Here is a 25,981-nt window from a genome sequence, read left to right on the forward strand (position 1 = left end):
AGTTTTATGCATGCAAAACTGCTCTCATTTGTATTGATATCTGATATATGAGTGGACTAACTGAATACTTTTAGGGATATCAAGTTCATGTTGTTATTTTCAAATTTACTTTGTCAGAACACAAAGTAGATAATAATTATATATTACTTCTTCCAAATAATTCTTGGATGGGAGGCACGAAGTGGGGAGCTGAATGGATTGCTTGTTTTTTTCTTAGTAGGTAAAAGCAGAACAACTCAATCATAAAATGCACACAGCTGTATCTAAAAGAAAAATGCAAACACAACTTAACCAACTTTATTTGACTGCATCTTATTTAGACAGCTTGCACATTTCAATCCCATTAAATCTCTCTCTCCAAAAGGATATGGGACAATAGAAGAAAAGTATGCAGCAATATCCAGTCATCAAACAACAGTCCAATATTTTGAAATACACGTGATATTTTATAGATACTCAACTCATATCTGACGTCAATATAATTTATGGTTATGTTTTTACAAACCTGAAAGCCCTGTAACATTATAGCACTCATTTTAGTGATGTCATGGTGCACTGAAAAGTAACTCTGATGCACTACCAATTTGCTTTTATCTATGCTCCTGGAAAGTGATGAACTTCATGATTTTTAGACACCATAATAAATATACACATCCAGTCTTATACATGTCAGCCAATACCATAACACAGGGCAAGGTAAAGTTAAAACATGACAAACAAACTCCTTTACACAGATTTGTCAAGCAAGTAGGGAGGGTAATTTACTCAGTAAGTAGGGAGGGTAAAAAACCAATTTTTTAATAATTTTTTCTCGTTTTATTTTGTTGGCTTCAACTTCAAAACTACTGTCTGGTTTCTGATCTGTGGACTCCCCTAGAGTAGTTTCATCCTAATGTAAGGGAAATTACAATCAGTCCACACATCAAAAATGGTAGCATACCCGTTAGCTTCTTCAATACTAACATATATAGCTTCATGGTAGCATGTATAAAAATGTTCAGCAGTACCAACTGCCAAACCAGTGTCAGTGGATAGTACAGTCAGTCTTAAAGAGGCAGCACCCCGTTAAAAGAAAGTTGCACCAATTTTGCTCAGTTTTAGTCCAGTGAACTAAGGCTATCATTTTTAAATGAGATTGTTTGAACATTATATAAGAAAGATGAAAGCCCAATATCAAAAAGTAAATGAATGTTTGATGCTGCTTCAACTGGAAGGAGACTTAGTTTTGATGCTGGGTTATCATGCTAGAAGTTAAAATTTTAGCTTACTTAAGTAAACAATTTTTGCATACCCAATTAAAGACATTAAGGTAGACATTTATATTCAGCATACACCAGGCTGAACAATACGGCAACCATCTGACTCTTTAGCCACATGGTTTAAGGTCACATTTATAAACACTCAGTCAGTTCAGAAAACCTGGTCAATTCTGGGAGAAAAGGGTCAGTAGAGATGGTTTCATGGACAACCTGCCAAAACCAAAATGGCTGAAATGAAAATCGAGCATGTATCTATCTGCTTTAGAACTGTCTCCATTATTGAATTAAGCAAATATAAGTTCATCAACAATCATTACTAAAGAATCAGCAAGTCAAATATAAAGTGGTAAGATAAAATTTGGTAACTCTTTTAGTTCAGCTCCCTCCATATCAAAAATACCAGTCGCATCACTATGACTGGCATTCCTCTAAATGCCAGAGCCCAAATCACATGTGGCAAAGTCATACTCAAAAAACAGTCAGCTGGAAAGCTGAGTATTGAGTGATCATCACATTTTTAATGCAATCAGCACTCTGTCCATTAAACTTTCAAGAGCAATATAAAATGGAAAGAAAAAGTTGACTTTAAAAATGAGGAACTATAAATGATCCCACCAGCAGGAAGATTTTATTTTCACCAAATCTGTGTATCTTTATTTTAAAAATACTTGTTACCATGTTCACTTTCAAGACACTACACTGAGCAAGGAGCAGCTTTCCTTTAAAAAGAAAAAAAAAAAGGCAACAAACTTTCCAGAAAGGGGGCTTTTACCAACTGTTAATGGAGGTAGGGTTTTTAAAAATACAGTAATTATAGCCATAAAATAAAATTCAAACCAAATCCTAGAGCAGAAGTAAAGCATATCCAAATTAAAGAAAAAACAACATAGATTCCTACAAAACATTTTTCACAGAGAATCAATCTTTTTTTTTTGGGTACCTAGGTTTTCCAGTTAAATTATCCATCACTGGTTTCTTGACTCAATTGAAAGCAATTAACTTAAAAATTTGGTACACTGCACAGATTGACCAAAATACAATATAACTGCACATGGTGATAACTATTAAGAAAACCCACAGAACTCACTCCAAAAAATTATTCCAATTTTCCCTTTTGTTTTTCTTGGAACTAAGCAGAGCTTTCCCAAGAATTTGCTTACGTAAGTGAAAACAAAATAAAATCAGCTTAAAATGGATACAATGAACTTTCAAATTTATTTCTAAGACCAAGAACCAAAAGTGAAACATTTTAAGAAATGGAAGCAATGTGAATCCAAATCAAGTGGGAAAAAAGTTCCAGCTACTTTGTAAAAGCTGTTTTTCACAGCTTGGCAATAATTTTGATTAAATAAAATCATACCAATTTACATTAATTTTCTATTCTTTCCCAAAAATTCCCTCACTCTCAAAAAAAAAAAAGTGCATCCAAAACCCAGCAATTCCCGGCTCCATCAACTTTTCTCATCCCTTTCGAGTCATTTCTCAAAGATTTTCCAAGTAGATTCAACTTCTTACTGTAAGGAAAGAAGGGACTTTACAGTAAACCACTCTGTCACTCACCTGGAAAAAAGTATCCAAATTATAAAAATCTGAAATAATTTATTATCAAATTTAGAATTTAAATAAAAACAAAAGTTTGCTTGCAAAGGCCTGAAAGAAAAGGAAAAGATAGCATGCATTCAAAAACTAGAGATGAAGACAAATATACTTATCTACACAGGCACTGGCAGACGCGATTTAATTGTTACCTTTACTCATTGTAAGACACACCCAACCCTACAGAACAGTTTTTTTTCATTCACTAATCACTGAGGTACCAATATCCAAGAATGGAAAATTTAATATTGAAAAAATAAAACCTAAAATTGAAGCTTTTCCCCCACCCCCTTCAGAAAACTATGGCAGGTTTCATGTGAAATGTTAGTATACTTAGAGATTTTTACAATCTACATTGGCTTTTTTAAGGAACAAAAATCATGTTCCACTTACTGGTTCTGTGACAAAATGATCACTGTGTAAATAACATTGTCAGCAGACTTTGCAAATGAACAAACAAATCTTGGCTATCAACTGGCACATCTTGCTGGTACCAAAAGAACTCTTTTAGTTTAAAACAATCTCTTTTAATTCAGAACAAATGCGCCATGCCAAAGTGCAACAAATATTGTGCGACACTCAATGAGACACTGACAGATAAGAGCTGCATGGAAATTACTAAATCCACCTGCAAAGCAATTCTGTACAAATTGCATTGCATGCAAAGGTCGATTCTGCGTGGTTGGAAAGTTGTTCCTTGATATCAGTTTCTCAACGCAGCCACAATTTAAGTCGCAGTGCATCAACTCCATTTAAATAGTATCTGAACAGCCTCTTATCTCGAACAAAACCAAGATTTTCATAAAGTTTCAAAGCAGACTTATTCGTTATTTCTGTTTCCAAAACAACCTTCAAAAAAATACGAGAAAACTAAGTTATAATTTCATATATCTGAAATATATAATTTCAATAATTTGACAAATCACATATAAAGAAAACAGATCTAATATTTAAGAAAAACATTCCGTATTGGTTTTAAAATTGGTGGTGAAAACAATAAATATTAGTGATGTATAGAAAGAACCCAGAAAATGATCACTGAAATTGTAATAGTAAGTTTCTCTTGGGGCAAAAGGAGGTAGGAATGTGGACATTTTCTGTTCTGTTGATTTTTGTGATGTTTGGAATTTTTAGCAATGAAAATATATGTTTTATACTAAAACAAAGATGATTTCCCCATGGAGAAAAGTACTGTGACAAAAAGATGAAGGGAAGAAAAACATCAACAATACAACCTTTAAAATAATACAATTTGAAACTATTCAAATTGACCTCCAACTCTTTACTCCTATATTTTCATTAATTTGTCATCATTTATGTTGGCAACAACTACCCTATTTGTCTAGAATCTAGATCACATTCTGCAAATTATGTCCCTTGGGCCAAATGTGTCTACTGCTTGTTTCTATAAATAAAGCTTCATTGGAACACAACTATGGTGGCCATTTATTTACATGAGGTCTATGACTCCCTTTTCTCAATACAAGAGCAGAGTTAAACAGCTGCACCAGAGATCTATAGCCTGCAAAGTCTAAAATATTTACTCATCTGGTCCTTTGCAGAGAAAGTTTGCCAATCCTAGACCTAAAATACCCAAACATTAGTCAACTGGATCACAGAGAGCCTCCTCCAGAGTTTCTGAGCAGATTTTGGGTGGGGCCCAGGAACTTATTATATTTTTAAAAAATTGCTAGTTGATGCTGATGATGCTAGTTGGAAAACAATAGTCTGAGAACCACAGACTATACATTATGGACATCAACACTTAACAGAAGAACACATAAAATATTAACTTCTGAATCTTTTTAAAAAATTTTTTTAAATGTTTTTTATTTATTTTTGAGAGACAGAGAGAGATAGCGCGAGCAGGGGAAGGTCAGAGAGAGAGGGAGAAACCGAATCAGAAGCAGGCTCCAGAATCTGAGCTGTCAGCACAGAGCCCGGCGTGGGGCTCGAACCCATGAACTGAGATCATGACCTGAGCTGAAGTCGGATGCTTAACCAACTGAGCCACCCAGGCGCCCCTGAATCATTTTTAATATTACTGAACCAATGGTCCTGACAATGAAGAACTGATACTTTTGAACACTGTATGATTTTCTTTTATTATTATTATTTTGTTTCTACCTTTCTCTACCTAAACATCCTCTTTTCTATCCTCCCACCTTTTATATACACAGCTCTATTTGCCTTTCTATTGATTCTCAACCTACCTCATTGAGAATTATCAACAAAGTGAGCCACAGTTACTGCTGGGAGGTCATAACCCGGAGGTGTTTGAAGTGGGACAAAAAGGGCAAAGTATAATTAAACAAAGGTACAAGTGAAGCCTATGAGTCACTTTTTGTTCTATCGCAAGCTATCAAAACACTTGACAAGAATTCAAATAGATGTAAATAATAAAGAAAATATACCACATCATATCCAAAACTGAACTCATGATCAGCTGCTGCTCTACAATTCCATACATCAGTAACAATGCCTCAAACCTGAAAACCTAGGAGTCACTGCTGAGCTTCTTTCCTCTCTACCCCACTATATACATCCAAGCACTGAGTATTTTTCTTTCTCTTAAATGTCTCTCAAATCAACCTTTTTCCTTCTATCACTACTCATACCATTATAGTCCAAACTGGCATCAACTTTCACTGTAATTACTAGATACTCCTAACTTAAAAGGCTTCCCATTTTCTTTAAGTAGAATAATGTTCTTGTTAACCTCTGCTTAGAACCATTTACTGACTCCCTTTTGTCCTCAAGATAAATGTTCACAATTTATAGATAATCTAGGGATGCCTGGGTGGTTCAGTCAGTTAAGTATCCGACTCTTGATTTCTGCTCAAGTCATGATCTCATGGTTTGTGAGACAGAGCCCTGCCTTGGGCTCCACAGTCATAATCTCACAATTCATGAGATCAAGCCCTGCATCCACTCTGTGCTGACAGCGCAGAGCCTGCTTGGGATTCTTTCTCTCTCCCCTGCCCCTCTGCCCCTCCCATGCTTTTTCTCTCTATCAAAATAACAAAAAAAAACCTTTTCAAAAAAGTTAAAAAAATAAAGATAATCTAAAGATAATCTAAAGAAACCTACAAGGTCCATCAAATTATGGCCTCTACCTACCTTGCCAACTTTGCTTTAGGTCTACCCCCTGGCTCTCCATGATCAACACTAAACTTTCAGTTTCTGGAACCCACCTTGATCTTTCCCACCTTAGACCTTTCATATAAATTGTTCTCTGTCTGAAAGGATGCTCTTCCTGTCCCCCTTGCTTTTGGCCTTAACTTGTCACTTTCAGAGTGGGTGGATTAGCCCTTTCTTTTTATATTACCCCACTGCCCCTTATTCAACCGTATTCTCATTCAACATTTGATGAGCAGGTCATCTCTTCTAGCTGATGAGCCCAGCAATGACAGGGTTCAAGTCTACCTCCTTCACAGCCGTTTCCTGTGTAACCTAACACTGCCTGACAAAAAGAAGGCTCTCAAATATTTGTAAATTATATGCATCCTTAGCACCTTTCATTATATTACATACATTACTTAAATATTAAACAAAAGTAGTATTAAACTTTTAAATGACCAAAGTACTTAAAGAGAAAGCATCATCTTAAAGCAACCGCCTAAACAACTCATAAAAGCAAATCACATGCTAAATCTTAACTTTAAAAGATCTAAAAACAAGTAACTAATAATTCAGGATAAAGAGAAAACATTCCTAGGAAAGAACATTTATTTTATTTCTTTTTAGGTTTATTCTGAGGGGGCGGAAGGCGAGGGGAAGAGGATCCCAAGCAGGCTCTGCACTGTTAGCAGGGCCTGATTCAGACCTCCATCTCACAAGGACCTAAGCCAAAATCAAGAGTCAATGCTTAGCTGACTGAGCCACCTAGGCACTCCCCTAGGAAGGAACATTTAAATAAATGTTGTATAACAAACAAACTGGTTTACGATAAGAATAAAAGTCAACCATTCTTCTCTACTCTTAAAAAAATGGAAATTTACTGTTTAGTAATGTATGCCATCTTCCCGTCTGGGACAGTCCAGTCTGATCAATACAGGTTCTCAATTTTTTTTAATGTTTTTTATTTATTTTTGAGAGACAGAGAGAGACAGTGCGAGCAGGGGAGGGTCAGAGAAAGAGGGAGACACAGAATCTGAAGCAGGCTCCAGGCTCTGAGCTGTCAGCACAGAGCCTGACGCAGGGCTTGAACCCACAAACCATGAGATCATGATCTGAACCAAAGCCAGACATTTAATCAATTGAGCCACCCAGGCACCCCAGGTTCTCAATTTTGAACAAATCTCTTAGGTAACTCCTAGAACTCTGTTTTAGACCACCACCTAATTACAGCTAAAATGTTACAATAAAACAATATGTGAAACAATAAAGGTACAACTCAAAACTTAGAACTTGATTTCACAGAAAAAGAAGTGGCAGTTTTTTTTTCAAGCTAATATTTACTGAAGGCTTACTAAATGCTAGGTAAAGCCATTTATATGCATATGTCATTTTATATCCATTTGTGATTATGTTATTTTCATAAATACCCTATGAAATAGATAGGATTTTCTCCAATTTACAAATGAATGAAACTCAAGGCCACCAGCAATGCAAAAACAGACCAGACTCCAAATCTTAACTAGACCTCAATAATATCCACTCTTCTGTGCCTCCCCCTGATTGTTTCCCAGAGTAAAACAAAGTAGCAAACAGGAGATCTAACCTACTTACACTGCAATGAAGGGGATCTAAGTCCATGTTCATTAATATTTGGCAATCAAAAATATTCAAGGCACATCTGAGGCTAATTATGGCTACATAAATATGCACTTGAGGGGTGGTAAAGAGTTGAATTTGCCTTTGTTGACATCCTAGCAGATGAGTGAAATACAGCCCCATTACACAGACATGGAATTACACAAAGGGCTGACCTTAGTGAAAATCAAAGGATCCTCTCGGTACACTCACGTTCTCTCAACAAAGAGATCATCTGACAAAATAGAAAATGTCAGAAAAAAGTAACTACTTTTTAATACCTAATCACTTAAATTCTCTTAAATATATTAAAAGAGAATCTGGATTTATAATGAAAACTCAGTATGAAACTATTCGTTTAGTCCACATTATGGGAGTATTACATAGGAAGCCAAAGGATAATGAGGTTATTTTGGTCCCAAAGAATCTTGGCAAAGCTGAATTCTACTTAACAGAAAAAAAGGATTACAGTGAAGTTCCACGGATTCTCTTAGCAACAAACCATTGTCAGGATAAGCCAAACTATTACAGTTTAGAAAGCCCTTTTTTTTTTTTTTAATATTTTAGGCTGGAACTGGAGGGAGCGCAGGCTGCTCGCTGCTAGAATGTAAGCGCTACTTGTGATCTGACACTTCACAGACCTTATACTGATACTGCTGGATGAACTTTGTTGTTCTTCGTAACATTCCTATAACAGCAGAAGTACCAACACATCGCAAAGACAGACAGACTACAAAAAGTTACATGACTTGCCTACAATCACACAACTATACTAAGTGACAGAAAATGAATCTAGAACCCACGACTCTAATACCAGTTCTTTTTTTTTTTAATAATTTTTTTTAAATTTTCTATTTATTTTTTATACAGAGAGAGACAGAGCATGAGAGGGGGAGGGGCAGAGAGAGGAGGAGACACAGAACCGGAAGCAGGCTCCAGGCTCTGAGCTGGCTGTCAGCACAGAGCCTGATGCAGGGCTCGAACCCACGAACGTGAGATCTGACCTGAGCCGAAGTCGGAGGCTTAACCGACTGAGCCACCCAGGCGCCCCACCAGTTCTTTAATTAGGACAGACTGCTCCACCAAAAACCTTTATAGCTTAAATAACTCCATTTTATAAAATGTTTCCAGTAAAACTAAAAATGTTCAACATCTAATTGCTAAACATAAAAAGTTTAAAAGTAACCTTTGTACATTATCAAAAAATAATAAAAATACATGATATGTATTTGCACATATCAAAATATCAATTGTATTTTGTTAAAATGTAACAGATTTATTACTGGTTACACTAAATTAGACCACTGTTGGTAGGAATGTAAATTGGCACAGCCATCACAGAAAACAGTATGGAGGTTCCTCAAAAAATTAAAAATAGAACTACTATGTGATCCAACAATCCCACCTCTCGGTATATATCCAAAGGAATTGCAATCAAGACCTCAAATAGATATCTAGTATCAACTAGATACTCCCATGTTTATCACAGCATCACCACAATATCCAAAATACAGAAATAACCTAATGTCCAATGTCCATCAACAAATGAATGGATAAAGAAAAGTAGCATATACATACAATGGCATATTTTTCAGCCTTAAAGAAATCCTACCATTTTGACAACATGGATGAACCTGGAGGATATTACGCTAAGTGAAACACATCAGACATAGACAAATACTACATGATGTCACTAATATGTAGAAACAAAAATAAACTCATAAAAGCAGAAAGTTGGATGAATTCCAGGGGAAATGGGAAGATGCTGGTCAACTAAAAATGGTTAAAGGTCATCTATAGCACTTAAATTCAATTAAGAAATGTGGTGTATCCTCATCATATAGGAGTTAATTCTGAGTATTAACATCATGGCAATCATACCTTAAATCTAAAAAATATTTTTTTAATTTAAATTCCCAGAGATGAAGACTTCAAAAGGACATGTATAGCTTAAAAAGTAAAGCATTGTTCATCACACTGAAGAACCAATCACCTGCCCCATTCTAATTTATGTCAGGAAAAAAGCACATAAAAGTAAATGGTCACTGTGTGGGTTCATTGTTTTAGATATACGAATCCAATTTAAAAATAACATTCTAGCGGCACCTGGGTGGCTCAGTCGGTTGAGCAGCTGACTTGATTTCAGCGGCCATGATCTCAGTCATGACATGGAGCCCTGCATCGAGCTCCATGCTGGGTGTGGAGCCTGCTTAGGATTCAGTCTCTCCGTATCCCTCGGCCCCTCCATGCATGCATGTACATGTTCTCTACATAAATAAGTAAGACAACCTAGAAAACTCATTCATACTATTTGTATGTGTTTTTCTTACTATTTCCCCTATGTAACACACAGAGCCAAGATGCTTGTCCAACTAGCCACCAGTATGGCAGCAAGAGTGTGCGCGGGTGTAACCATATCTAAGCCAGATCAGCAATATGGGTAATTCACTTCTGATTCATGAACCAACAAATCCCCTTGTTTCTTTTTTTAATATTATAACTTTTTTAGCTCCAAATATACAGAAAATGAAAACAATCTTTTAGTTATGCTGTTTTAACAGGTCTAATGCTGACATAAAAAGTTAGGAAAGCCGTAGTAAGGCAAAATGAAAGTATCTATTAGATCAGGAGAGTATTTCACTATTATTTGAACAAAAATATGATCTACATTTCAACTCTGTGATTACTAACTTTTGTTTAATTTGCTGTGACTTTATCTTAAAAATGACAAAAGCAACCAAAAGCAACATAAACTCAAGGTCACAAATAAATTCTACAAAAAGAGAAAGCAAAAATTGACTAGATGTGCATGGTTAAGCTTCACAGAGACTTCCAAATGTCTCTTTCTTTATAGGTGCATAGATATTTAAATTTCTATCTTTATAAGAATAAAAAAAAAAGTAGTACAACCTAAGTAGTAGAAAATGTAATTTAAATCCCTTCTCAAATGTCTTTCTGGTAATTTGTCATAACTCCTTAACACTTTAAGAGAAAGGAAGGGTGGCCTAACTTAATAAAAGTAAAATCACATGTTGGTTACTCCAAAATTGGTCACTGTACCCTTAGAGAATTAAAATTTCAGTTTTCCTCAGAACAATGAATTTAAAAAAAAAATTTTTTTTACATTTATTTGTGAGAGACAGAGTGAGACAGAGAGTGAGTGGGGGAGGGCAAAGAGGCAGGGGGACACAGAATCCAAAGCAGGTTCCCAGCTCTGAGCTGTCAGCACAGAGCCCGATGCGGGGCTCAAACCCACAAACTGTGAGATCATGACCTGAGCTGAAGTCAACGCTAAGCGACCGTGCCACCTAGGCACCCCAGAACAATGAATTATATACAAGCTTGTTTTTACACATAACTTTGTTTATACCAAAAGGTATTTTAACTGATTAACCCTGTAGATACTTTTTAAAAAATTTTACTATGTACAAAAATAAGATAATTGCTCTTCCTAGAAAGCTTACAGAAAGCTCAAAGCAATGGGGTGCCTACGTAGCTCAATCAGTCAGGTGTCCAACTTCAGCTTAGGTCATGATCGCACAGTTTGTGGGCTCGAGCCCCACATCGGGGTCTGTGCTGACAGCTTGAAGTCTGCTTTGGATTCTGTATCTCCTTCTCTCTCTATCCCTCTCCCACTTGTAGTCTGTTTCTCTCTCTCAATAATAGATAAATGTAAAAAAAAAAAAAGGAGCCTCAAAGAGAAAGACAAATTATCAATTATACAAGTTGAAATTCACAAGTACATTAAAAAAAGAGATATAGGTAAGATGCTGGAAGTACAGAACTTAATAATCGGTCCATAAGTATTTATGAACCATCATACTCTATCACAAATGCCACACTAAGACCTAAGAATACAGCAGTAAACAAGAAAAGGCATCTCTGCTCTCCAACGGTGGCTCAGGCACAGACTCTGAACAAGTAAATTTCAGTGAAGTAAATTTTACAAAAAGAGAGGTCAAGAAAACCATGGAAGCTACCCAATTGATTCTGTACAGAAGGATTAAGGAAAACTGTTAAAAACTGTTACTTGTGTTGGGTCTTAAAGACAGAGAAATAGTAGTTTAACAAGTAGGAGGACCAAGAAACTACTAGGCCTAGCAGACACATCAGTGAGAAAGTAATTACACTGGAGTGGAGGGGGAAGAAACCACACCAAATGGGATGAAATGGTAATAAAAGGAAGTGAAATGAACAAACACAAATTAACTATCAAAAATTAGAAGGGAGAGGGGGATAGGATTGTTGCTTATATAGTTTAAAACTCAATGAAAGGGAGAGTAAAAGCCTTCTAAGGAGTAAACAAAGGTTCTAACCCTTCACAGAGCAAATCCTTTAGCTGAACAATGTGGGACACACTACATTTTGTTTAAAACATGGGAGAGTTCCTTAATCCAGAAGCAGAGCAATTCAAACTGCAAAAAAAACATACAAAAGAAGTAAATTCATGGAACTATATCCATTTCAGATAAAGATTAAGTAAAACTAATTGCTTCAAAAGAAAAACCAAAACTAGATCTTTAGGCCCACAAGGAAAAGACTATTTCTGCCATAAAATGTTATCACTAATTTAGGATCTAATTTTGAGACTAAAACAATATAACCCAAATCTCCATATCATTCCCCAGAACTTTCAAAGAAAAACCAATACTATTTAAACATTTGCTCCGTTAAGGTAAGGCATACACTGTCTCACAGGTAGTGATAAAAGGAGTAACTCTAAGGAACATAATACTCCTGTTTGTAACATCCCTGCTCACTGGAAACCACTCTATCGGTAGCAGTGGAGGATCAAAACATGGTTTTATCAACCCAAAGAGTTCTCCAAACTGTTGAGCAACTTTTATGAAACTTGACTTCTCTTCCTGATGAGCTACACCAGTGTGGCTATGGTCCAAACAGACAGACTTACACTCATCCACATATGCAGTCCAATCTTCTTCTGCAAATTTTAGTAACCAGGTCAGGGTCAGGGTCACTGCATCTTTTACTTTTAGATAGTAATTGCTGTACTATGAGATCCTTCACTGTATGTGAATTCCCTTATTTGAAATAACATTGAATGCCCTGATATCCCAGGATGACCTCCTCTGTGCTACCCAATAGATCTGTAGGCCTATTCATACCATCACTATTTAGTGTGACCTGCTGGAATACAAACTAATGTGAACAAGGAGCATGAGAATACTCCATGGTAAATCTCTATACCCTGACGTGGAAACACGTTTGTGAGATACTGTTAAATGAAAAAGTAATTATTGCAGAATAATAATTATGATTTCATGTGTATAAAGAAGAACTATTACACAGCTAAGATGTGTGCCTAGAATGGGAGGATACATATTTAAAGATTAACAAGGGGAAAGAAGAACAAAGCGTTGAAGAGTGTGAGGGCAGTGAAAGAAGGGACTTTGCACCCCCACATATACACATACACATAATGGTTAATGAGTGTGTATAAATTTTGACAGAAAAAAACCCCACCTTAAAACAATTATCAAAACCGTTATGAACTTTTGAGGAAACATTACCTAATTGTAAGTATTTTGAGAACTGTCGAGGGCATATTTGCAATCCAACAACAAAGACAATTGTCCCTTGTAATGTTCATAAAGTTACCGGCACAATACAACTTTGTTCCCTCATCATCACCATTCTGTATTAAAGACATCTACACTTCCCTGGTGTATCCGTCTTCCCTTCCGCAGGACAGTAAATCGTAACATTCCCAACCATCACCTTTAGTTACGGGGCACTCACCACACGCACAGCACAGTGCTGTAGGATACCAACCTGTGGCTAGGCTGTACAAACTATACAGAAAAGATGCTCTTTGATTAAAACATAAACAGGTCTACATTAAAAAAGTGGTTGTCTTTTTTCTTGCTAGCCTTATCATTATTTAATGCTGAGAGATTTTTTTTTTCAAACATGAAATGTCTTTCATATGAGTTGACAGTCGGCCCACAGATTAAAAAAATTTTTTTATTTAGAGACAAACTAAGGCCAATATGTAAGAAAATTACAATAAGATCTATAATAAGAGCTACCTTAAATGACTTAACTGATAACAAATCCTCTAAATACCAATTCCTCTGAATATCAATTATTTACTGATATATCTAAGATTTCACCTCTACGTTTGGACATTTGGACAAAGAACAAATTTTAGCTCCCATTTTATCTTATTATTATCTTATCTTATTATTTAGCTCCCATTATCATCTTAAGATTTGTTCTAGGTCAAAACTCATGTGTTTTTAAAAAGAATGTAATTCCCACCACAAGTTACAATGTTATAATAATAGTCTGCAATGAGATTTGCAACACAATTTACTATGGGGTATTTATTTAAAAAACAAACAAGCTGATAGAATACAGACTAGGATAAAAGGTTCTAAACATTTAGAATGACTTACCTCATCACAGTCTCCTTCAACCATGGCATATATAGCTTTCTTAACCAAGTTAGTACCTAGAATATAGATCTGAGTATTAATGAAGGAAAATTTAGTGTCTTAAGGATACCTAAATTATATTTATAGTAAGCACAGAAATATTAAATGCTGGCTTCTACCCTGAACACAGATAACAGACTATCTTGAGAAAAAATTTATATTTAAACTGAGAGACCAATGGAACCTACACACAGTAAAAGAAGTTCCCTCTTAAAAGACTTATCTCCTTAGGCATCTTTTTCTCTCAGGTAATTATTTGCATCAAGCAGGAGTTTGTGCTATTGTTTGAAAGTAAGAAAAAAGGGAAAAAAGAAAAAGGGAAGATATGGTATGACCAGAAGAGCCCAGGAAATCCTTGAATTAGCCAGAAGTTACAAGACCCTTGAGTCAATCTTGCCAAAGATCACACCAGAACCTGCTGTGACCCAGAGTGGGTCCAAGACACTGGGTTGGTTCCCACAAACCTTACAGTGAGCCTGGGCATTCCCAAATTATGCCAGCAGTGTCTCTGTAAATGTCTAGCTAAATGTATCCTAGTATAGGGTCAGATATACTTGGTACATTAAAGGGAAAACAATTGCCAAATCTGATTTTAAGAAATACAAATTCTGTTAGGAAATCTCTTAATTTTCAAACCATGTACACAAGCAAGAATATATTACATGGGCCAAACAAAATGTCTGAAGGCCAGGATGCAATCCTCAAGCCTCCAGTTTCTGCTTTCTGAACTAGACAGATAATTGCCTATCATTTGCCATGAGCTCTTATCAGCCTTTTTAATGCAAAAACTCAAACTTGGCTTATATAACAAGTTCAATTCATTAAAAACCTCAGCAGTAAACTCTAACACTGTAAAAAAAAAAAGTTTGTTAAATCTAATGTATTAAGTCAACATATTCACAATAATTTCTCATGACCTCTCAGACTGTGAAAGTCTTAAATTGAACAATAATACTAGTATTTAAAACAGCAACTGCAAGTGACAAACTGCTAGTAATTAAATACTGGTCTAGGCATCAAATCTTCTTTCACAAATACTTACTTAGCTTCACTAGGTTCAAGAATTTGACTTGCTCAGACAAGTGCTTGATCCCCCCTTCTGAACAAAGGGCCAGTAGGTCCTAGACAGTAGGACAGTGGTTCTTAACCAGGCTTACATCGCAGTCAGCTGGGGACGCTTCAGTCCTACTTCTAACGAGCCACACAAGATTCTCAAGAGGAGGGACCTAGGCATTTGTTTTTAAACCACCCAGATGATTCTAATGACTATTATAAATCACAAGTATAAGCCAGGAAAAGTAGGCCCAAGAAAGAGATGAAATTTGGGAACAGTAAGAAACAATTCTCCTGGTTCTCCCTGAATTGCTAATATAATGTTTGATGACTAGTACCAAATACTGGTAACAATTTCTCCATAATTTTGCCTTGAGGTCCACTTAATCTAAGTACAGACAGCTCCTGAAGGGCTCTGATCAAGCGGCCCAATAATGCTTTTAAAAACTGTGGTACATAGTCTAATGCAAAGCATTTTGAATGTGATCAAAAAAATGTTTGGAGGTAAAAACTGATCATCTGTTACTTATTAGAAAGACAACTTCCCCAATAAAACATTAATAAAGAAAACAATTCATTTTAAGAACATTCTGAAAACATTTGATATAAACACAACCTTAATTTTCTCCCTTTAGCTTCTTTCTCATTTCTATATATTTACATTTAAGTCTTTTGCTTCGAAACACAAAAATGAAAATAACATATTGCATTCTTTTAGTGACACAGTATTTTCCTTACCAATGCCATTTCTCCTGTACTTGGAATCCACGGCTAACATGGCTATATAACCTCTGCGGAACATCTTTTTGTGCATATCCAACTTGCAAACGATGGCACCTACACACTCCTCCCCTACCATGGCCTTAAAAATAAACAAACAGTTATGAAGAATACATTGCCATCAGGTACCGCACAATTACCCAGGGAAACAGCAACCAACCGCTGGTCAGCATTTTTGAGGAAAGAAGAGAGAAGAATTGTAGTAATAGAGCAATTACAGAAGTTCCAGAAATCTAAATCCCAGAACTCCTTCAGAAGTTCCAGTTTTAAAATCTTTCAACATTGTTTAGGGCACAAATGTCTTATGCTTATTACCAGAGCTTGTGGGGGGGGGAGTAAGCAAGATTTCTACAAAGTAAATATTCAAGTACTTTATAAGAGGTGCTTATAATCATTTGCAATAAAGACCTACATATTTAAGATTTGAGAAGTGGTAAATACATGAAAGTAATTTTTTTTAAGAAAATGTCTCTTCAAAAAAAAAAGAAAGAAAATGCCTCTTCATTAGGGCATAAAATATTGTGAAACTTATCAAAGTACTATAAACTTAAATATAATTTTAATAAAGTTTTAGTGAAAGCCAGATAAAACACCTAATATTTATACTACCTGAACAGTAGAGTTCGATTTTAATCAGGGAAACAAAACAAAACAAAAAAAGTAAATGACTTTCAGAAAAAAGATTGTTTTTAAGGTATTCCTTGGATCCTACACAAGGGTTTTTGTTAATACAAGACTAGGAAGACTAGATATTTGATGGTCTCATTTTTAGGACACTCCCAACAGTGTCATCTCATAAAGCTCAAAGAATATCTAGAACTTAAAACCAGAGCTTCACATTAAAGTAAAAGCTTTAATTTTACAGAGTTACTTTAATAAAAATGTATGTCTTTCCGGAGTATTAAAGTTTAAATGTTGAATAAATGAATCATCCCCCATTTTTATTAAGATATCCAGTGTTACCACTGAAAATGTGTTTTTCAAAAGTTCTGTCACTGATGAAAATAGTAATACTGTGTTCTGGTAAATTATCAATAGGCAATAGCTCTAATTATTTAATAATGTGTCAGCTAGTTAGAAATATTTGCTCTAAAGAGTACTCATTTAAAAAATATTAAAACTTCAAATTATCTCTTAATTAAATAAAATTTTCAGAAAAAACTATTTCAACAGTAAAAACCAGGAATTGGTTTAAAAAATTTAAAAACCGGGGCGCCTGGGTGGCTCAGTCAGTTAAGCGTCTGACTTCGGCTCAGGCCATGACTTCACGGTTCATGGGTTCGAGCCCCGCGTTGGGCTCTGTGCTGATGGCTAGCTCAGAGCCTGGAGCCTGTTTCAGAGTCTGTGTCTCCCTCTCTCTCTGACCCTCCCCTGCTCATGCTGTCTCTGTCTCTCAAAAATAAACAAAAAAACATTAAAAAAATTTTTTTAAATTTAAAAACCTAGTTTACCCTTAATTTTAACTTAATTTTGATGTGACATTTTTTAGTTCACTATTCTGTAAAAGGATTAAAATGCCTTTTTTTAAACTATGGAGAAATCTTTTAGGTAAGACAATTCTAATCAATCTCACACAAACCTGAACTAGGTCAGAAAAATCCTTTTAAAGAAATATTAGATTCAATAATCCACTCTAATTCATTTCTGTTTTACCACACAATCTAAAACTATCTTGGACAACAAACCTCTAAAATTGTTATTTCCATTTCCACAATAAATCAATCAGGTTCTTTCAAAATTGTTTTCAAAACTAAAATTTCTGGGGCACCTGGGTGGCTTAGTCTGTAAAGCATTTGACTCTTGATTTTGGCTTCCATCATGATCTTGCAGTTTGTGAGTTTGAGCCCAGCATCAGTTTCTGCACTGACAGTGCAGAGCCTGTTTAGGATCCTCTCTCTCTGCCCCTACCCAGCTCTCACTCACACTCTTCTCTCTCAAAATAAATAAACTTTTTTAAAAAACCCTAAAATTTCTTTCTGAAATAAGCACTCATATATACACAAAAGTTGCCTGGTTGAACAATTCTGACAGTATTTTCTGATTTAAAAAAACTCACTTCAAATATGTGGTTGTGTGTATATATGTGTATATATACATATTAGGCTAGAAGGTACATTAAAAAACTTTAAGTGGGCTTCACGCTATGAACGTGGGGCCCAAACTCACAACCCTGAGATCAAGACCTGAACTGAAATAAGAAGTAGGACACTTAAAGGATTCAGCCATACCCAGCCGCCCCACATTAAAAAACTTTTTCACCTGACCTTGTAAATTAGGGAAAATGGAAATCTATATAAATCTATGATATAAAACTATAGGACAGCTACACTTCACAATTAATAAACCATCCCAAAAAGGAAATAATCAAAACTACTAGACACAATACATTTAGACAATACCTTCAAATAGGATAGGAATTTCAAACAAATCTTGTCTTTTGATCAACAGAGTAATAGGCAGAGTAATAGGTGAACAAAGTATTTTATCAGTTCACGCTTGGATTAGATTGACCCTTTCTAATTAAGAATTTGTAGGAGCAAAAATTCAACTGGTACTCATCATTAAAAAATAAAAGCCTAACGTGGAGCCTGGGTGGCTCAGTCGGTTAACCGTCCAACTTCTGTTCAGGTCACAATCTCTTGATTTGTGGGTTCGGGCCCCACGTCAGGCTCTGTGCTGACACCTCAGAGCCTGGAACTAGCTTTGGATTCTGTGTCTCCCTCTTTCTCTACCTCTCCCCTACTCATGCTCTGTCTGTGTCTCTCAGAAACAAATAAAAAATGTTAAAAAAAATTAAAAGCCCAAATATATAATGTACTATTACTAATAAGATATTGGTAGTGAGGAAGGCCCAACCTGATATTTTTTTTCCTGAGAAATTGCTGATGAATATATACTTATAAGAATTACTAACCTGCTTATGTCTTTCCAAATAAAAGCTTCTGCACATATATTTGGAAGTCATACTATTAAATGTGTTCTTTTTTAAAGGACAGAAACTGAAAAAATTCTGGCAAGAGTAAGACTTAACTCTACAAGGCCAAATGCTTGTCAGTCTATAAAACTTGAAAAATATAAGTGTGTGAAATAGAAATACCCAAATTCCAGAATGCTATACATAGGAAAACAGAGGAAGCCAGAAAGTTAAATTTAGAATAAACAGAAGTACTACAGTACATCACTGGTAATAAGTTTAAGAAGTTCAAAAAAGCACCAAAAGCTAAAAATACCATGAACTCAAAAATGGAAGAGATAAATTAGTTAAGAACAGAGTAACTGACAGGGTCTCCAATTTGTATAGTACTCTACTTTCATATCTGTTACGATTATTATAAAGAACTGTAAGTAACTGTAATTTTTGTTAGGTATGGTCAAGTGTTGGCAGTTTTCTAAGGTTCAACCTCACACATTCCATTTGATCCATTACAGGTTATATATAGAATCCAGAAACATTCTGGAGGTTTTGAATCTCTTGAGATTATTGATGTTTGCCAGGACAACTGTCTCTTGATGAAACATAACTTGGTGACACAATGATCTTCCCTGACTGGATCAAGGGTATGTCATTTTTCAGGTTCTTACTTATTTCCATAATGAGAAGTCAGGTAAAGTTCTAGCTTTACCTCTCTGCCACGAAATAGCTGAAGCTTTTTTTTTTTAAGATTCTATTTTTAAGTAATCTCTACATCCAACTTGGGACTCAAACTCACAACCCTGAGATCAAGAGCAGCATGCTATGGGGCACCTGGGTGGCTGTGTTGGTTAAGTGTCCAACTCTTGACTTCAGCTCAAGTCGTGATCTCATGGATTGTGAATTCGAGCCTCATATCAGGCTCTGTGCTGACAGCATGGAGCCTGCTTGGGATTTTCTGTCTCCTTCTCTCTGCCCCTCCCTCAAAAATAACATTAAAAAATAAATAAATAAATAAAGAGCCGCATGCTCCACGGACTGAGCCAGCCAAGCACCACTAAATATCTGAAGATTTAAATATTTTAAGTCACTCTGGTCCTTAGGTTTTTTTCACTTAAAAAAAAAGTGAAGTTGAGCTAATTTAAGACCCTTTAGACTTCTAAAATGATATGACTTAAAACAAACATACACATTTATATTTGTTTTAAATTGTTCTTAGAAGTTCAAATTTTTTAAATGCCAACATAAATTGACCAATTCTAAGTGGCCTCTGATTAATTGCTGCTTTCTGTTCAATATCTCCAGATACATACTTGCACTAATAAATCTTAGATGTCAACCACCTGTACATATCTCAATTTCCAGAAATTCAGAATTTAATATTAAACAAACTATTAAGGGCTAATGTACAAATTAGCTGGTTAACTGGAAGGAGTCTACATAAAATCAAAACTAAAGTTTACTACTGAGTTTATCAGAGTCTAAAATGGCAGACAAGTTGAGAGAGGCCCAGGTAATAACCAGAACCCAAAGTTGACTAAGTATTAGATATACAACTGTTTTCTGTAATTAACAGAAATACATATTTCAATTTAAGGTTTGACTTAATCATATACTTTTGTGGGTAAACTTACAATTAAATCAATCTACAATTTTTGGCAATTACAGTGGCATTTAATGACATATATAGTGCTATAAAATCATCCCCATATTCACTGACACAGGCATGTCTTAGAACTTCTATTTTGATACAATGGTTAGGATTCTGTAAGAGCAGTTTTGTAGACCATAAGATAGTTCCTCAGTTTTAAACAAATACACTAAATTGAAGTTTAGCAAAGTGAACATAGAAAACAGCAGAACTACGTTATCTACAATTCTGAGGTTATATATTTAGATGGCCACCAACGTACAGAATCAGAATCAGAAAGATGGATTTCTAAAGTGTTCTCAGAACATCTGGGGGGGAGGGGGATTTGCTAAGTGCAACTAGGTCAATGCCAAAACATAAATAGTAGTAGCTTCTCCCCTGACACAGCATAAAATATTTCTTAAAAGCATGTTGCCTTTCTTCAGTGAAATTCAAGAAATACAATGCTTGTGAGGACACGAGACAAAACATGCCTCCAGTTAATATTTAAGTGAAAGGTTTCAGACTAAAATTGGTCAAGATTATTGGGAAGAAACTACTGGTACTGCCAGTACTACATAAATTTAAAAAAAAACAAACCCTATTTAGCTTGTTGCATAGCCAAATCTGTTTCGCTTACATAGAAGTCAAAAGATGTTGTCTACTATGCTTTACAGAAGCCAATGTTACTACAGTGTATATCTGTGATCAGTGTCTTAAAGGAAACAATTAAGTTAGTAACAATTTCACACTTAAGTTGCCTACATTCCACAAAACGTCATTTTGTTCAAGCTTCAGGAGTCTTTCAGCCACCAGAAGTGTTAGTAGCGCCTTCTACAATCTAGCACCAGAAAGCAGGCGGGCTACAACTGCTAATTGTCCTGTTGAAGTAAAAGGAAACAATCTCCATAATTACGGAAAACGCTTGTAAGATTTAATTCTCCAATGTGGCCACAGCAAGTTTACTGACAATCATGTTCACCAAAACATGTTTATGCATACACTCTTCCCTGATTACGGCTGTAATTGAGAGATTAATAAAGGCTGTATCCGAACAGAACCATGTTCAAATTAAATGATTGCAAAGTGCTTTGAGGATGAGGGAGGGTAATTAAAGATGGTTAAACATGATTATAAGCTGATATAAACAGAATCCGAGACCCCCAACATGCAGCGTACAGGCTTGTTGCATTTACAGGGGCACCGAGTCAAGCCAGATCAAGAAGTCTTAACCTCCGAAACAGTTCCATTAAATAACTAGGAGTGTGGACACGCACTTTTACATCATGTACCGTACTAGGAAACGCAGAGGTATACATCCACTGCCACTCTCAGCCCGCACACTCCCTGCCCTGCACGGCCTGGATCTCTCTGCTGCGTTCACCCTCTTTGCATTCCGTCCACTTACCAAGAAGCACAGCTGTGGCCAGTTGTGGATAAAATATCTATAGGTATAAATGGAGTAGGGTTCAGACAGATCTTTGGTGATCAGTCTCATGATATCGGGCATTTGTAGCTCGGATTCATATCGGACATAACGTATCGTCCGATCCTCCCCAGGCTCAACCTCCCTGCCCGAGGGGCTTCTCAAACTGCAGCCGGCGGTCAGGGATGAAGACAGCAGCCGCACCTGCTCATCCTCCTCCTCTTCCTGCTCCGTGCCCTCCGCCAGTCCATTGCGGGCCGCCGCAGGATCGCTCGCCGCCGCTGCCTCCGCCGGGCTGGGGAGCGCAGTTCTTCCATTACTGGGGAGGCAGTGAGGGGGGCTCTCGCCCGAGTGGACCCCGGCTCCTTTTGTTGCAGTCGCTCTGGGCCCCCCGTCGGGGGTGGCCGTGGTCGTGGCCGCCTCGGCCGCGCTCAGAACCTTGCTCTTGAGGGAGGCGGCCGCCCGGAGGTGCCGCAGTTCGGGGCTGATCAATCCGTTGAGCTGCTGCTGCTCCTGCGGCGGCTGAGGGCAGCGGAGGCACGGATGCCCCTTGGCCGCCGCCGCCGCCGCCTCGCCGCCCGCCGGGCTCCTGCCGCCGCCGCCTTCGTGCTCCTCGTCGTCCTCCTCGTCCTCGCTGCAGCAGGCGAGGGCGGCCCCCGCCGGGAAGGGACAGCGGGGCTCGGCTACCGCCGAGGCCGGAGGTGCCGGTGGTGGGAGGAGGCTGCTAGGCCCAGGCGGTACCTCCGCCATCCTAGAGGCGACACAGACCGAGAGGGGAGGCCATGAGACCCGGCGGACGAGCGCGGAGCAGAGGGGGTGGCGGGCGGAGGGGGGGGAACAAAGGCAGAAACCGTCCCTCACGGAGCAGCCCCCCCCAATTCGGCGCCCCCCCCCCCGCTCTTCAGCGCCGCCCAGCTGTTCAGCCGGCCACCGTCCCCGTCCGCCCGCACCCATCCGCTGGCCTTGTCACCCGCCGCCCCTTCCTGTCCCCTCCGCGCGGCTCACCCGGCTCAGGTCCCCGCCGCCACTGCCGCCACTCCTCTTCCTCCTCAGCCCCCGCCGCCGCCTCCTCCTTCGCCGCCGCGGCCGCCTCCACCGCCGCCAAGGTTCACACTCAGCCGCCGTCGCCGTAAAGCGCCTCGGCTGTTACCCCGGGTAAAGTTTCCTAGGCCTGGCTTTACGACACTTCCCTGCCTGCCGGCTGCCGGGGCCAAGGGAAAGGGGCGTGGAGGGAGGTGACCTGTGGCGGGGCGGGGACGAAGGTGTCTCCTGTGGGCTCTGGGGGAGGCTGCGTGTTAATGGGTGGGGCGGTGGGGCTGTGGGGCGGGAAAGTCGCCGAGGGCTTTGGAGTCTCCGGCGCCCAGTCCTCTGTCCTCGGCGTTGGGACTCCTCAGCCCGCGGAGCTTGCGACGCAGGACCGGGGAGAGAAGGGCGGGACGGGCGCTCCCTCTTCCAACCCCGTCGCCCCCACGGAGCTGTCGCGAAGCCCGCCCGCTTGTGGCTTGTTGACCCGGCCGCACACGAGTCTCCTAAAAATGCTCCTCAACTGTGCTACCTTTGCCCTGACTCGAGGAGGGGCGGGGAAAGCAGAGGAAGGAGGGCGGTTACCCGAGTCCCTTAAAAATGGAACAAAACGGGAGAAAATAGAAAGAGAGAGGAAGTTAAAAGCTGGTTTGCAGTGTGAATTAAGTTTAAGTATTCTGCCCCTTTGACGCAAGAGAAGGTGGACAGGTAGTCCTCTTCCTCTTTCCTTGTCCCCTTCCCTCCGCCCAGGAATTTGGAGGTAAATGCGATTTAAAGGTGCTGGACACAAGCAAGCACGCCTGGGCAAGAGTTAGAGATGGTGGAAGAAAGTGACAACGACTGGAAAAACACACTCCTAAACTTGTGACACAAATTGTCACCGGGAAAGAGATGTCTTCAATCTTCTCCCCACTCCACCAAGGCGGATGCAGATAGAACAGCCGCCCGCACTTGAGCACGCGGCTGCGCTCCTTCCCCTGTCGTCCGCAACCGGTGATTTCCAGCAGTTCGGTTCTTGTCATTCACCAGCACACGGAGCAAACCCAGGTTTTTGAAAACTGACTTGTAGAGCTAGTCATGTCAGCAGCAGATGGATGTTTTCAGGGACGTCATCTATGACTGTGTTTACAACTTTCTGACTTGATCTAAACTCTAAAAAGTGGGAGATACTGTAGCATAGCTGTTAGATACAATTGTTAGCATCCTTGTAACTAAAGACAGCAAGGAAAAGCTATCACGCTCCATCTAGAAGTTCAATCTATAGTGATAAAAATAAAATGTTACTATGTGCCAGCACTGCTGTAAGTGTCTTACATGTATTTATTAACTCATGTATAGGTCTTTATGAAAACTAAGTTATAGGTTTTTATAGAAATATGGACATTTGTGTATAAAGAGATGTAAATATTTATTTCAGTCTTGTCTATAATAGGAAAAAATAAGTCCAAAGCACCTTAGTAGCTATTAATACAGGAATGATTAAGCTTAAGATACCAAATATTATAATTAATTATGTTATTGTTTGAAAGACCAAATATAATAGAATATATTGAATTATTAATAATAAAATATATTGGTACCCTTCCAGTTACTATGGCTGCATTGCAAATTACCCCCACAACATAGTGGTAAAAAACAAGAACAACAACAACAATAATCATTTATTATGCTAAGAGGTTCTGTGCCTCAGGAGTTGAGACAGCACAGCAGGTATGATTCTTCTGCTCTCTTCTGCATAGGGCCTCAACTGGAAGGCTGAGAATTGGAATCCTCTGAAAACTTTTCACTTTCATGTTGGTGATTGATACCGGCTGGAGGCTGCAGGCTGGAGACCTCAGCGCAAGCAACTCCTTGTAGACCTCTCCAGGTGGTCTCTTAATGTGGGCTTCTTCACAGCATGATGGTTAGGTTCCAAGGGTGAGTATCCTAAGACCACGAGAGCCAAGTGGAAGCATATTATGTTTGATCTGCCTTAGAAGTCATGCAGGGTCAATTCTGCTGCATGCTCTTTATCCAGGCCCTTGTAAAGGCTCGTCCAAGTTCAGGGGCAGAGGAGATAGATTCTATTTCCTGATGGGGAGAGGCAAACTTTGTAGAGAGCACGTGGGACCAGAAATATTCCTGTGGCCGGTTTTAGAAAGCACATGTCCTAGATGCTTAAGACCTCCTAAACACCCTAAGGAGGTAAAATAAACTAATAAGTACAATGGGATTCCATATATAATTTTTAAAAAGTACAAAATAAAACTGTATTTTCAAATGTACATACAGCATTTAACAATACATATTTTTCGAATGACGTAGTTTCTTAGTTTAACCTGGGTGGTCAGCCACAGAAACAATGATCTGTGCAAGTGGTGCAGGGGGAAAAGTGGCCTAACTGGCCCCACACAACTTCCCAAGACATGTTTAAGTTTTATGTAGCAAAATACCTCTCAGTATCAGGGAATAACCATGTCCTAAAAGAGATACAACTCCACTGTAATGAAGGAGCAGCAGCAAGTCTTACTGTTCTTTCCATGCTGTATCTTGGCACTAAACTTTCCCACACTGAGGGGCTCCCTTCCTGTCCCACAGTTATTTTCAGAGGGATGAGAATTATAAAGACCTCCTTGAGGTCAGTGACTGAGTCTTATTCACTTAGTATTCACATATTTAATACATAAAAGGGGACCTATTGGGTTTTAGGGTTTTTTTTTTAACTACATTATGCTATTCTGTCAGCAGTGTAGGATGTTTATAATTACAAAGTAAATTCTTGTCTCCTTCCTGGCTAATAAGCTAATAAGATCTCTGATATCTAAGCTCCAATAACTCTTGTTTTATATCCCAGTATTAAGATTCCAATGATGATCATCTAAGTCAGAAGACTTCCTTAAGAAATCTGTCCTTATATTTGTAAAACCTTTTTAAACTCATGTTCGTGAGTAATATCCTGATATGGTGATAGCATTATTTTAGGTATAGAAATAGGATTAGTTCACTCCAGTGCTTTAGGCATATTTGCCTATTATGAGGCTCAGAAAATGCAACTATCTCCATGAGTGATGACCTCATGGGAAGGAGGAAATGGTCTTGGAGCAGGGAAAG

General features: G+C 38.2%; 1 protein-coding gene across 1 annotated transcript; it reads right to left on the bottom strand.

Annotated features, from left to right (window-relative positions):
- Positions 1-262: 262 nt before the first annotated feature.
- On the bottom strand, positions 263-23,156 carry NAA30 (N(alpha)-acetyltransferase 30, NatC catalytic subunit). The gene is made up of 5 exons (XM_029950527.1): positions 22,874-23,156; positions 21,851-22,619; positions 15,860-15,983; positions 14,030-14,085; positions 263-3,704 (listed from the first exon to the last, which is right to left on the bottom strand). The coding sequence occupies exons 2-5, from the start codon at positions 22,616-22,618 to the stop codon at positions 3,567-3,569; spliced, it is 1,086 nt and encodes a 361-aa protein (XP_029806387.1). The 5' UTR covers position 22,619; positions 22,874-23,156; the 3' UTR covers positions 263-3,566.
- Positions 23,157-25,981: the final 2,825 nt, after the last annotated feature.

Source organism: Suricata suricatta, chromosome 9 (assembly GCF_006229205.1).
Source record: "Suricata suricatta isolate VVHF042 chromosome 9, meerkat_22Aug2017_6uvM2_HiC, whole genome shotgun sequence".
NCBI classification, from domain to species: domain Eukaryota; kingdom Metazoa; phylum Chordata; class Mammalia; order Carnivora; family Herpestidae; genus Suricata; species Suricata suricatta.

What these genes read in the sequence shown, in the direction of transcription:
- NAA30 (XM_029950527.1), bottom strand. Translation starts at nt 22,618, where the DNA reads ATGGCGGAGGTACCGCCTGGGCCTAGCAGCCTCCTCCCACCACCGGCA. An exon ending in GTACAGGAGAAATGGCATTG is followed by an intron (nt 14,086 to 15,859) that starts GTAAGGAAAATA and finishes TCTATATTCTAG; the next exon opens with GTACTAACTTGGTTAAGAAA. An exon ending in TTGAAGGAGACTGTGATGAG is followed by an intron (nt 3,705 to 14,029) that starts GTAAGTCATTCT and finishes ATTTTTTTGAAG; the next exon opens with GTTGTTTTGGAAACAGAAAT.